This window comes from Schistocerca serialis, chromosome 7 (genome assembly GCF_023864345.2).
Source record: "Schistocerca serialis cubense isolate TAMUIC-IGC-003099 chromosome 7, iqSchSeri2.2, whole genome shotgun sequence".
Classification (NCBI taxonomy): Eukaryota; Metazoa; Arthropoda; class Insecta; order Orthoptera; family Acrididae; genus Schistocerca; species Schistocerca serialis.
This window is the reverse complement of record NC_064644.1, coordinates 36023452-36038135: the sequence shown is the minus strand read 5'-3', so window position 1 is coordinate 36038135 and position 14684 is coordinate 36023452. Positions and strand designations below refer to the sequence as shown.

Sequence of the window (14684 nt, the reverse complement as noted above, 5' to 3'; positions counted from 1 at the left end):
AAATGAGGAGTGATTTATGAGTCTATTTTTTTCCTGTGGTTAGTTATCATATACTACTAGCCTCATATAGAGCAAGAACACTTACAAATGTTTCCTTAATTTTTTATGAATTTTTGAAATTTGAAAATTTTCATTTTTTGTAAAGTTTGTGGTTAGTTACCTCAGGTGGGACTGAATATAAAAAGAAGATTTTTGTACAGTTTGTACACCTATATAATATAGCTACGTAGTGTAAAATTTAACTCTGATATCTGACTGTGAACAAAAGTATGAATTTTTGAAAATGAGAAAATAGTTCACATTACTCCAAAACTGATCTTATGGCTGTTGCCTATTTAAATGGTTTATTGTTTCATTGTGATAAAATTTGTGACATATATTTAGTTAACACTATCATCCAATATTCATTTAGTTTTTTTATTTTTAATAATGCAATATTAAGCAATAGGAACATTCACTTTTTGTCTATGGTAATAAAAATGCCCATTTACACTTAGGTTTGTTGTCAATAAAGAAGGACATTATTGCTGGGTGTGGCACTGTTGTAGTTAGTCTGTTCTGAAACCTCTGTTAGAGTGGATATATATACTTCGAGAGTGTATAGTGTGTTATGTGCTTTGTTCTGTGTGTAATTTGTAATTAATTTAGAGAGATTAACATCTTGCTTCGAAAATAATAAAATCAAGTAGCAGAAAAAGAAAAGCAATTATTGAAAATAAGGTACAACAAATTTCATACAAAGTTAGAAGAGACTTGGAATCATGCTTTAATAACACAGATATCAACATTATTTCTAAAGAAGAAGAAAACTCACCACCAGCATCATCTGGCACTGAACATTTCAGCTTAATAGAGAAATTAAAAATTAAATGTTCAGTGACATCTAAAGAGGAAAAAGTTAAAATTTTAAGTTTGCTCCCTGACTCGTGGTCGAGAGAAAAAATAGTTCACGAATTCAACGTTTCTCATCGTTTGGTTAAACTAACCCGAAAATTGGTTAAAGAGCAAGGCATTCTTCCAGTTTTAGGAATGAAGAAAGGAGTAGGTAGAAGTGAAGAAACAATTAAATAGATCCAGCAGTTTTTTGAAGATAATGCAAACAGTAGAATGTGGCCGGGTTGCAAAGATAACAAGAGAGTTGTTATAAATGGAGTTAAAGTAACAAAGCAGAAACGACTAATGTTGTCAAATTTAAATGAACTTTATGTAGCTTTCAAAAGTTCTCATCCTGAATGCAAAATTGGAAGGTCAAAATTTTGTGACCTCTGCCCTAAGTGGTGTAATTTGGCTGGATCCTCAGGGACACACTCCGTATGTGTTTGTTTCTATCATCAAAATGTCAAGCTGATGATTGCGGGTGCAAAACTCGGTGATATTAACTACAAAGAATTAATGGTATGTGACACTAACAGTTATGACTGCATGATACGTTTGTGTAATAAATGCCCTGGTAAGGAAACCGTTATTGAATTGTTTCACGAATATGAGGAAATGCAAGACAGTATTACCTTCAAACAGTGGGTCACAACTGACAGGGCAGAAATGGTAAAATGGTTAAATCTCGGGAAGTGTACTTGGAATCTTTAATTTCTTTCTAAATTCCAAAGTAAGTTTTTGAAGGACAAAAAAGCAAAACTTCATGAAACTGAATGCATAGTGCTAGCTGATTTTGTAGAAAATTTTACATTTGTGATTCAGGATGCAATACAAGGGTACGAATGGGTCAATGACCAGGCAAGAGTGCATCCATTTATTCTCTACTTTAAAAATGAGAAAGATGAAGTTTGCAGATCTTCAATTTGCATTCTAAGTGACTCTTGGAGCACAACACTTTGGCTGTTCACGTGTTTCAAAAGTATATAATAAATTACATAAAAGTAAATTTTCCCAAGGTTGAGAAGCTGATGTACTTTTCAGATGGAAGAGGTAGTCAGTATAAGAACAAAAAGAATTTTTCAAATCTGTGCAACCACAAAGTAGACTTTGGGTTGGAGGCTGAATAGCACTTTTGTGCATCGTGCCATGGTAAAAATGTATGTGATGGAGTAAGAGCTACAACAAAATGTGAAGTAAAGCTAGCCTACAAAGATCAACCACAGACCAAATTCTCGCAGTACAGGGGCCCTATTCTGTATCTTTCATACTGATCGGTGTAGTAGGTTAGTCTCGGTAGTGACGTCATTTTCGGTTCTTTATTGAAATATCCTATTCAGTAAGCTTCTGAGATATGTTACCGAACGGTCCTCTCACTGATTTTACCACAATTGTACCAAGAGGTTTTGGATTTCGGTCTGGCCCTGTCAGTTGTTGAGCTGTGGTTTATGTACACCTATAATTTGTTATTTTAAACATATTTAGCGGTTTTAGCTTTGGATTTAGTGATTGTGTTACTAAAGAATCACCAGAGGACGCATCCGGTTGGAAAGTGAGTTCCTGTGTTAGAAATATGGTTAGGTTAGGTTGTTACTGTGAATGATTACATAAAAAAAGTAGTTTTCGGTCAATATTCTCTCAAAATAAGTGTTATTTTTATGCAAATAAGAGTTTAAATATCGAGACATTGGCTTTGCTTACGTATATTACACGAGTGTGAACTGACGTTACTAGTGCCTGTGAGTACTGTTTCCCACAAATGGGTTAGTTAGTAATTGTCAAAATGTGTTTACAACTTTCAAGTAACAATGGAAAACAATTACTTGAAGCCTGATATTGGAAACCTTCCAAACTATCACGCATTTATGACTTCTGCAGCACCGTTTGGCAACGAAGTCAGCCTTCGTTCCCCTACACAATACTACAAGAATTGATAACAACTTGCCTAATGTTAGGCGTGGCCAAGTGGTTAGCGCATGTGAATGCGATACGAAAGGTCGCGGCTTCGCACATTGTTGGATGCAAAAAAAAATTTTTCCCTCTTCATATATGCAACATGTCCTGAGACGTTGTTACTCGTGTAAGTTAAGATTTTTCCGCAAATTCGTTATTACTTACATGTAAGAGCGCACTTCCTCAGTAATGATTTCATGATTTCTGTGTGTTTAAAATATGAAATTGCTGTGAGTGAAAACAACTGACAGTGAGCTTTATATTTTTTCTTGTCGGAAATAATTCACCTTTTTTTCCGAATATGTAGAGATTTCAGAGTATGCAGTTAGACAGGAATCTAAGAGCACAACTTAAATTACTGGGAATGTAACTAGCAGCAGTCATCTCCATAATCTTGCTTGTCACAAGTATTTATCTGCGATCGAATCCTCAACCACAGTAGACAGAGATGAAAGAGCTCTGCTGTAATATTTTTAGACTGTGGCACCATATACGAAACATTTTCATTCATGACTTGCATCTCATAAACTTCGCCGAACTGCAGGAGCTCTCTAAAATGCGTTGTTGTTGTTTTTTATTTTTTATTTTATTTTATATTTTTTTTTAAAGAGAGATCCAAATTGTTGACACATCATATAGGGAAGTGGGCTATTAAATCATTTGGATCTCTAGGAGCGAGTTATAACCACATTATGTTTATCTTCTTATTCTTTGAAACTCTCAGACTCAATTTCTCGTGTGTGTGTGTGTGTGTGTGTGTGTGTGTGTGTGTGTGTGTGTGTGTGTGTAAAAATATATCTAAAAACAAAGATGGTGTGACTTACCAAACGAAAGCGCTGGCAGGTTGATAGACACACAAACGTACACACAAAATTCAAGCTTTCGCAACCAATGGTTGCTTCATCAGGAAAGAGGGAAGTAGAGGGAAAGACGAAAGGATGTGGGTTTTAAGGGAGAGGGTAAGGAGTCTTTCCAATCCTGGGAGCGGAAAGGCTTACCTTAGGGGGGGAAAAAAGGACAGGTATACACTTGCCTGCGTGCGCGCGCGCGCACGCGCCCACACACACACACACACACACACACACACACACACACACACACACACACACACACACACACACCAAAGTACAATGTGGACGCTATCGTTATTATGCATGCATGGAAACATGCGGTCAGAGAAACTGTAAAAATTTTTATGCATTTCAGCTGAGAATTGTGGAGATGGATATACTGTGCCTGATACTGTTAAGGAGGAGGCAAGGGCGATGAAGACGGGCACGTCAACTCGATAGAATGTGGCGTCGTGTGTTATGGCAACGTAAACGCAATTTTCGATACCTGAATGAATAGCGCGCCTGTGTCGTCTGCTAGCCGCTTTGTGTTCGTGGCGCTGTGCACGCTGCAGTGCGCATGCGTGGATCTGCGACCCCTTGTTTTCGATTGGTTTGCGCGATGCGAACAGACAACAGCGCTTTGGTTCTCTAGACCTGAACGGTATTGCTACTGAAATGCATACTGAATAACGCAGGGACTCTAAGTCGAGTACGAGACCGTTCGGTGCTATTGAGTACCTAAACAATCAGCACAATGATGGAAAGATACAAAATAGGCACCCATGACATGTTTGTCTTTTACAAGGATAATATTAAAGGCATTACCTATTTTTCAGGCATTACCTATTTTCTGATCAAGAAAGAAGTGGTTCTGCATATGAAAACAACACTTCAACCCAGATTTGAAAGCTGTATAGCAATAAAAGGAAAAAGGCATTTCCACAAATTCCTTGGCATTGCAGAAAACTTTGTTCGTTGCTGTGTAACATCAGAAACCGAAATTTATGAGGATCATTGTGTCTGTAAAATTACATCTGTCGTTAGCGTTGAATGAAATAGTGGTGTGTGTGTATGATGGACAGTGGTGGCTTGCAGAGATTGAATGAATAAGTTTGGAAAAACAATGATGTTTTTGTGCATTTTTACCATCCTGCTGTCCCAAGAACATCATTCAAGAAATCTACTAGTGACAAAGTTTGGATATCAATGAAAAATGTTGTAAGGAAACTTTAGATGCTTGAACTTGCCACAGCAACTGGGAGGTCTTATTCTATACCACAGAAGCTGACTGAAGAAATAAGTGTTCTTAACATTCACCACCAGGTTTAGCAATAGCCGCATCTCGAAGGATGTTAATTGAAAATATTTATTTTAAGTAAGTCAAAATAATACAAATGTTTATTTCAGTGGTTTCCACTTTTTGTGTATAATTCCGTATCTTACTTCAATAATAATTGATTATATCCTGCAAATGTCGCACATGAATAGGCAACAGCCATAAGACAGTTGTAGAGTAATGGGAATTATCTCCTCATTTTCAAAAATTCATATCGTTGTTCAGTCAGATATCAGTGTTGAAATTTTTACAATACGTTGCTATCATTTAGGTGTACAAACTGTGCAAAAATCATACTTTTATATTCAGTCCCACCTGAGATTACTAACCACAAATTTTACAAAAAATGAAAATTTTCAAATTTCAAAAATTCATGAAAAATTAAGGAAACATTTGTAAGTGTTCTTGCTCTATATGAGGCTAGTAGTGTATGATATTTAATCATAGGAAAAAGACGTAGTTTTGGGCCTAAAAAGTGGATTTGGATACCAACCTTTGGAGGTCATTTTGTCTGATTTTTGAATTTAGGGTATTTTGTGTAATAGACAATGTTATAGAGGACACTTTTCTAAAAACAATCGTGTCAATTGCAATGTTGTAACTTAACCCAGTGCGGAGATATTCATATTTTTGCTAACGTCTCTAAACTGAAACATCGTCGCGCACTTACAAATGAAAATGGCTACAATTCAGTAAAGGTGAAAGGTAATTTTTTAAAAACTGATTTGAATTTCTCAATTATAGGGTAATAACATATAAAAAATTAAAATAATTAAAAATGGTCAAGCAACCAACTTAATTTTTATTGGATTGACCCCAGTCCTTTTTTGGTTTTTAGTGACATATTGCAGCCTCTGGCGAGATTTTGCTACCAATTGATGGTTTAGCAGCTTCTACACAGTGGCTTCAAAGTCCTCACTCTTATTGTCATATTTGGCCAGAACAGTGGGTAATGCTGCAGCGTAATGTCTGCCTCCTTCACAGTAAGACTTCCCACTGGCCCTCTAATAACATTGCCACTTCTGCTTACTTGACAAATAGCTACGTAATATTGCAGAATTATATGTAACAATAATTTCCTGTCCACCCAAGGTCGTTTAAAAATGATCGTGCTCCTTTTAATTACCACACAATATGGTATGTGGGCATCACACCACATGCTACTTTGTTACTTCGCAATCCTTCTAACTCAGAAAGAGAACTGTGCTGGAACTTCATGTTTCAATGTTCCTCCCACCTTGCCCTTCCGAATACATAGAAAGAAGGATCCTTTATTGTATGATTATATGATAGCGGAACAAACACTGGTAGCAGTTACTTCTGTAAAATATCTGGGAGTATGCGTGCGGAACGATTTGAAGTGGAATGATCATATAAAATTAATTGTTGGTAAGGCGGGTACCAGGTTGAGATTCCTTGGGAGAGTCCTTAGAAAATGTAGTCCACCAACAAAGGAGGTGGCTTACAAAACACTCGTTCGACCTATACTTGAGTATTGCTCATCAGTGTGGGATCCGTACCAGATCGGGTTTGACGGAGGAGATAGAAAAGATCCAAAGAAGAGCGGTGCGTTTCGTCACAGGGTTATTTGGTAACTGTGGTAGCGTTACGGAGATGTTTAACAAACTCAAGTGGCAGACTCTGCAAGAGAGGCGCTCTGCATCGCGGTGTAGCTTGCTTGCCAGGTTTCGAGAGGGTGCGTTTCTGGATGAGGTATCGAATATATTGCTTCCCCCTACTTATACCTCCCGAGGAGATCACGAATGTAAAATTAGAGAGATTAGAGCGCGCACGGAGGCTTTCAGACAGTCGTTCTTCCCGCGAACCATACGCGACTGGAACAGGAAAGGGAGGTAATGACAGTGGCACGTAAAGTGCCCTCCGCCACACACCGTTGGGTGGCTTGCGGAGTATAAATGTAGATGTAGATAGAAATCCCTTTAGATTTTAACTTAAGCCTAAAGCCATGACTCGTTACAGCTTTAATAATGAAGGTTCAGAATACTTTCAAAACTAAGATCTTCTTAACAATATGTATAGGTTAATACAAAAACCATTATTTACAGCTATAATTTTAAAACAGAGTTGCAGATTATTGGTTGCATACTTCGCAGGCTGGTGGCAGCACCTTACAGCGGCAAACTGTGCCTTTCTTTATCCTGCTGCTGTTAGATGGTGTGTGCGCCCTCAGCGCTCGGTTTCACCGCTTGCTTTATGCAGGTTTTTAACTGCCCTACTGCTCATTGTATTTTGTAAGTTAAGACAGAAAATAATGAAATAACTTCTATGAAATGAAATGGAACAATTCCTACACTGTGTGACTTATTCATGTGTCGTTACGAGGGCTTATGTTAATTGAGTTATAGGATGGTTTATTCCTGAAGAACTAAAGAAATGTGAGCAGATTCTGTTAAGTTGGACTGGTGTATTACTTAGTGTTAACATTTATGTTTAGTCTTTTATTTCGTTATTTAGATGATTAGCTTTTAGTAAGGGTAACAATTTGCAGAAAATTTAATTGTGGATTGAAACAACATTCTGTTGTTAGATTTTGTTAAAGAAGAATAAGCATACACAGTAACATAAGCCTCATTGTTCTTATTATAGGGTAGGCAGTTGTGTCCAGTACATTATTTCTTGGCAACTCACTACTTGTTGAAGTTCTTGTTCTGAAATACACATTATGGAAACTATTTTGGCTTCTGCTTTTCATGTTTCCATCTACAGCAGTTTTGTCTTAAATTTTTATATGGAAGAATATTCTTTTCTGCCTGCTTTTGTGTTATAGTGATGCGTTTTGTAGATATTTAGTAGATTGTACTACTAATAGCTGACAAATTATTCACCTTTTAGATTGGGGACCCAAAAGATGCTGTACGTAACAGTGTGAAAAGTCTTTTTAAACAACTGGAACGTATATACCCAGCATCTAAGTTGTTTGTTTACATAATGGATGGTCTGAAGTCAAAAAACGCCAGGCAACGGACAGGTGAGCAGATGATAGGTTTCCACTCCATCATTGTGTCTAGAGACGAAGACTGCTGACAGTATTTTGTATTTCAGAGTGTCTGGAGCTGCTGGGGTATTTGATCGAAGGGTACGGTTTGTCTGTGTGTCAGCCATCACCAGTAGCAGCACTGAAAGAAATTGCCAAACAGATATCTGATAGAGATAATTCTGTAAGAAATGCAGCATTGAATTGTGTAGTCCAGGCATACTTTATTGAAGGGGATAAAGTGTACAAAATGGTAGGACAGGTAAGCACAAATCTTTATCTTAGCATATATCACATGTGTGTTGTTACAGTAATGGATTCAGTACACCTGTAGTGATTACCTGATTAGCCCTGAAATCTTCAACTTTCTTCTGTATCATCAAATTTCAAAAGTATCTGTTCTCTTCTTGTTTGAACTGTGCGTCATCAACATTTCTCTTGCATAGAAGGCTATGCTCCACACAAATGCCTTTGGAAAAAGATTTCCTAACACCTAACTTTATATTAACCCTGTTGTGGCTATGGGCACATACGTATGCGTGGCAGGTACAGCACCCAGACAGCTATGTATGCACAAGTACACCCAGCACTTAGAATGGCCAGATGGCTAAGGGCATATATTTATGCATTTCAGATCGGAAGGCCTGACAGCTGGACATGGGAACAGGTAAACATGCACAGTAGAAGGGTGGCTCACTGTTGTCTGCATTTCAACATTCTTGCCAGCGCCTTTGTTCACTATTCTTCTTTGTAATGTCGAAAAGTGCAGCAGCTTTCTCTTGCTCCAAGTTCATTTCTGGTAAAGACTCTGTCAAATAGAGATAATTTTATTTCCTAACATACGCAAGAGAAATGACACGAACACACACAATCTGAAAGGCATGTGTTATCCTATTGAACTGATGTATCGGATATTATAAAAGTATCAATATAATGGAAGGAAACATTCCACGTGGGAAAAATTATATATAAAAACAAAGATGAGGTGACTTACCGAACAAAAGCGCTGGCAGGTCGATAGACACACAAACAAACACAAACACACACACAAAATTCAAGCTTTCGCAACAAACTGTTGCCTCATCAGGAAAGATGAGGCAACAGTTTGTTGCGAAAGCTTGAATTTTGTGTGTGTGTTTGTGTTTGTTTGTGTGTCTATCGACCTGCCAGCGCTTTTGTTCGGTAAGTCACCTCATCTTTGTTTTTATATAGGATATTATAAGAGATGTGATATAACAAAATATTTGATTAACGGTGCGCACAGCCAAGTATTTCTAATCTCAGGGTGTGTACGATCTGGGAAAAACCCGGGAATTTTTTCGTCCGGGAGAAAACCGGGAAAAACCCAGGAATTTTTTAGAATTCCGGGAACTTTTCCTTGTTTTAGTTACTAGTTAAATTTTTGTGATTTTAACTGGTAAGAACCAATACTCTAACGAAGGATATTACTGTATCCCGCTTCTGCAGAATAATGCTGCAGCAAAAAAACATGAACGAGAGGAAAAAAAAAAGAAAATAAAACTTAAGTCACAAAGGAAATGCGTCATAAACAACAGAACACTGCTGATACAAGTGTCTACCAACCAAAGTGTGTCAAAGGCTTTAAGAAAAATATGCAGGGCTTCCTAACAAGAAATTGCCTCTGATGAGCGTGACATGACAGCTGTTTACATTTGATTCATTTCAGCAGTTGCAGGCGGGCACTTGCGCATGCGCAGTTGAGTCGCCTATGAGTAGTATCTTCTCCTTCTGGCTACAGATGTTTGGCTGGGTGCCGCTATCTAAATTGCTCCGGTTCGGAAATATTGCAGATCCAGGGCTGATGCACAGAGCATTCCGAGTTGTAGTGGGGAGGTGGGTAGTCTCCATGTGAGTTGTGTTTACGTTTAGTGATTCTGCTGTGTCCCCTTAGTTTATTGCTCTCACATTAAATAAAAACAAAATGGATTTCTGTGGCCAGGAGCTACCAAATGAATTAAAATATGTTCGCATAATTACGGAAGGCTAAAATATGTTGTTAGTTTCAGGTTTTATTTCCACCTTTCTGACAGTCAAGCATTAATCACCTTGCAGAACAGCGAAGTTATTTTTGTCGGTTCGCTAAAGAGATTTGGCTTTCATTAATATTTTGCACTGAGGCAGTCAATTTATTTGAAACGAAGTGTTTAATTTCACGCTGTTGGCTAGTTTCATCTGTTTGCTGCATTTCAAGTGCCCGTTTTCCATCTTCTAGCTCATATGGCAATATGCCATAATAAAGAACCAAACGTGAGATAATACAGTACCGGTACTAAAAGAAAATTTACGTCAGAATCTGGGCATACGATTGTGCACTTTAAGCCGAATTATGCATTTTAGTATATTTAACGAAATTACGATGCTCCTGAAGTATCCTTTGATGTCTTGTTTCTTTTATGACATAATGCAAGATCTTTTAATATTTTCCATGTACGAACATACGGACTTCCTGCGTCATCGTATTTGCGGAGGCGCAGTGATTCCTGTTATCTGGCGCTCTTTGGTAACTGCTGAAATGAACCAATTTCTAACAGGTCACGGGAAAATATTGCGAATGGTGGTTTGGAAAGTGTTCATTTCAAAGTAAATTTTCTTTTGTGCAAGATGAACTATGTGCGAGAATGTAAGATGAATTTCTTAAATCACAGAGCGTTTGATTCTCATTTAAAAATCTCCTCTTTGAGGACGACCATCTAGAATAATTTCGAGCCCAGAAGATCAGACATTTACGTCTTTATTAAAAGTTTTACTGGCACATTTGTGTGATGTATCTTAAAGTGTAACACGCGCAAAATGATCAGCATTATATGTGGAAGCTTACCTTCTCTTGCAGCTTATTAATCTTAGAGACCAATATTATTTGTGAAAGCTTTGTTTTTCTTCTAGCAAAACTATGTATATTAATTTAAACCATTAACTTTTCTTTTTGTGTGTTCGCGCTACTTAAGTGATCTTGCTATTGGTTGACTACACTACATGTCCTATGCTGTCGTCAGCTGCCGAGATCACGTGACATGAGCTATGACTGGCTTACAAAAGCACGTCACAATCTAGACTTCATTGCTTCGGAAAGTAACATGCGGTGTTTGGTGGAATTCGAATGAAGAAATGAGGCGTACATGTTGCTGCACATCAATGATCTTTCCAAAATGTGTTTCCCCCCCTCCCTGGGCTTCGTTTTCTAAAGTGCCGGCAAATTCTACGTCTGTGTAGAAAACCATAAACATTCTAAGGATTGACAAGTTCTACAGTGCCGAGGAAAAGTATACTGTCATTTAACGTGGAAAAAGTGTATTTTCACCCAGGAGAAAGTGTATTTTCAACCCGGAAATCTGGGAAAAATCCGGGAATTTTTTTTCCTTGTCCACATATACGCCCTGAATCTGATTTCCTAATTACAAAGTACACATCATACAAACATACACAATATGAAAGGATATGAATTTCCTGCACAACACACGTAACAGATTTTGGAAAAGGCGAGCAGTGCGGCAAAACGTGCAGTTTCTCAGCAACATTCGCTGCCACGTAGGGCAGAAGAGTTTTGGGTGTCTTTGCTAGGAACTGGTTACTTTATATCTTGAAACATATTGGTCCAATATTAATGAGAATTTATTAGGTTACATGCATGTATTTTGTTAATGCAAATCTCAAGCTACAAAATTTTCCAGTCACAATAGAAAAGTTCTTATCATTTTTCTAAAGTAACTTTGTCTGTGCAGGATAAACTTGTAAGAGAAAGCTTGGGTTAATTTTGAATTTCTCTTTCGTGGTTATCAAAAATTGCAACCACTGTGACTCTACGTGTGTGGGTGATTTTATAAAGAATATTATTGAACAGTGATTCTGTGTGCACTGTAATGTCAGTTTAGCGGACAGTGGTTATAATGTAAGCAGTCATAGGGTTGACTCAGCCGCCTGCCTATGAAGCACACTCAATGCCTTAACCCCCCTTCAGCCAGTCGACTAGGCTGTATGCTTGGCCCTATCAGGCGCAACAGAGTTAAGTGATAATCCCCTTGTCTCCTCCTCCTCCTCCTCCTCCTCCTCCTCCTCCTCCAGAGACTCCCTTCTTCCTAGTGCCAGTTCGAATTTTATATCATCTTTGTTTCTGTTATTCGGTTACTCTGCAGCCCTACAGCAAAATTAGTCTGTCGCTTTCAGTTTCTCATTTCTTAACCTAAGCCCCTTGGCTGGCATTGCCCGATCCCCCCCCCCCCCCCCTCCCCCTCTCAATGGTCATATTGAATAATATGGGACATAACCATTCTCTCTGTCCCTCCTTGACCATTGCATGCTGGTAGTGTGTAACAGTACACTATATGAAAGGTAGCTTTCTTGTTATCCAATGAGAGTTAAGTCAGGATGTTTAATCTACATGTCATACTATTCAAAGGACTATGTGATTTGTTGTACAAAGTTAGCATTTGAGCCAGCTGTAGAATCCTTATTTTGTTGGTATTTCGGCAGATCTGTGACAAGGACCTGTCTCTCCTAGAGGAAAGAATAAAGCGTGCTGCCAAGAACAGGCCGCCGTCCGCGACGAGGCAGTCACCGCCTAGTGGCCGGCCGTCAAGCCAGCCGCAGTTGCCAGCACGGCAGGCCCAGGTGCAGAAGGTGACGCGGCAGGGGAGCGAAGGCAGCATCCAGAGGGAGACGGTGGCTACGCCAACACATCAGGAGGTGGAAGTCCCTCCAGCAGAGCCTCAGCCCAGGTACTATTGCCACAGACTAGAGAGTCTGTTGTATTCGGCCGCAACTGCGGGACTCTTCTAAGTATTGACATAGTGAATGTTGGAAGCTGTGTCATGCACGAGCAATCTAGTGGCGAACACAAGTTTACTGAAGTAAAGGTACATTTCACTGTGTGGTATGATGTACTGAAGGTGATGCTTGTTTGTGGCTCCTTAAGAGGAATATACAGAATAAAAAATGACAAGCAGCTGATGATACCAGTTGTAACATCCGATAGCCACCTCATATTTAAACTTTCTTTTTCAACAAGCGTCACGTTCAGGCTATTGTATTGTACTATGAAATGTGTCTGTATTTCGATAATGTTGTGTTCATTATTGTCAGTGTTGTTCTGAAACTAGCACCGAAATTGATAATTCTGTCAGTTGCAATGACTTTTGGAACTGATAATGTGACCTTTTTGTAATACTTAACGGTACTGGCAAAATAAAAACAAATCAATTAAATATGTAGCAAAATTATTCTAAGCATGTTCTATGGAATGCGTGACATTTATATCAGTAAAGCAGAAATTTCACTTTCACAGGCAAACTCCTCCGAAGCAACAGCGACCTGTCTCTGGGCGTTTTGGTCTGGACCCAGAGCTCTTAGCAAAGATAGAAGGAAAGGGCGTCAGCTTGAGTGCACCCAAGCTGAATGAGTTTGACTTGAAGGACATCTTGGATGACGGGACGCCTATCGACATGCCAAAACCTGGATATCAGAACTCAGGGTAACAAGTTAAATGTTTTCTGTTCATTTATGGTGGTGACTTCTTTAAATCACTAGTTAACTTTCATTATATTCAGAATTTCCTTAAATGAGGTTTGGCTTAGTTACAGTCTTCAGGTGGGGATGTGGCTCGATTACACAAAGGGAGTGACCCAGAATTGGAAATGAAATTTTCTCTCAGACTAACCTTTTCTCTGTAATTGCTGATGTTACTGGTCCTATCTTACCCAACTTATGCCCAAAATCTTCTCTCATATCCTGCATTCTCTTTTGTAATAATTAAAACCTGCTGTTTTGTTATTTATTTATTTATTTTCGTATTGACTGCATTTTAGACAACTCTTTCCTTCTAGTATTTCAAGAAATTCAGAAAGACTATGTTCTTACAATGTTCCTTTTCAGGAGTCCTGTTTCATACCAACCGGTGAAGCAGAGACTGCCAGCATCTTATGCGCAGGCGTCGCGCCCCGAGGAAGTGATAGAGATGGGCATCTCCAACGTGACGAACCCTGACATCAACGTGGCGTGGCAGGCTTGCGTGCAACTCGAGCTGGTCGTGCAGACAGAGAACGTGAGCTTCCTTCGAGGCAAGGAAGACCACCTGGTGCTGGCCTGTGTGATGCAGCTGCGCCTGCTAAACTCTAGCTCCCCCCACTCGACGCCGGGCGACCTGCTCGCCCGGGGCTACCGCAACCTCTTCCTGCTGCTCATGTCGGTAAGTATCTAGGGCATAGCATAGGTGTAAGTACTCTCTCTCTCTCTCTCTCTCTCTCTCTCTCTCTCTCTCTCTACTGGAGATAATGTTCAGAAACTTTTGAAATATATACACCATCTAGTTAACAAGTTTTAAATTTTCTCAGAGTTCCTTTCTTTAATAAGGTCTGTGATCTCTAGCTATTATGTTACTTGTATCTAATCGCAATTATTTCTGGTTTGACTACTGTAATGTCTCTGGTCACTCTATTTTCTAAATTCTCTTTTGTAAACTCATTCAGAATTTGCAATGTAGTGTACCTGATGAAACCACCCCCTAATGAATTACAGGATTTAGCTACATTACTAATTATTCAAATTGATCCCTAGCAGAATGTCGACCTGATGTGCATACCCAAACTCTTGATTCTAAACTACAGATGTGAGTGGATCAACACATGTTAGATGACTTTCAGAGTAAGAGATGCCTTAATTGAGCAAGATGTTTGAAGAAGTA

General features: G+C 38.8%; 1 protein-coding gene across 2 annotated transcripts in view; it reads left to right on the top strand.

Moving 5' to 3' along the window:
• LOC126412137 (protein mini spindles) overlaps window positions 1–14684 on the top strand; it is a 145664-nt gene that overhangs the window by 112049 nt on the left and 18931 nt on the right. For both annotated transcript variants that reach the window (XM_050081584.1, XM_050081585.1), the window contains exons 24-28: window positions 7849–7984; window positions 8059–8252; window positions 12479–12723; window positions 13290–13475; window positions 13877–14189. In XM_050081584.1, the coding sequence (XP_049937541.1) occupies window positions 7849–7984; window positions 8059–8252; window positions 12479–12723; window positions 13290–13475; window positions 13877–14189 (1074 nt within the window). The remainder of the gene's footprint in view (window positions 1–7848; window positions 7985–8058; window positions 8253–12478; window positions 12724–13289; window positions 13476–13876; window positions 14190–14684) is intronic.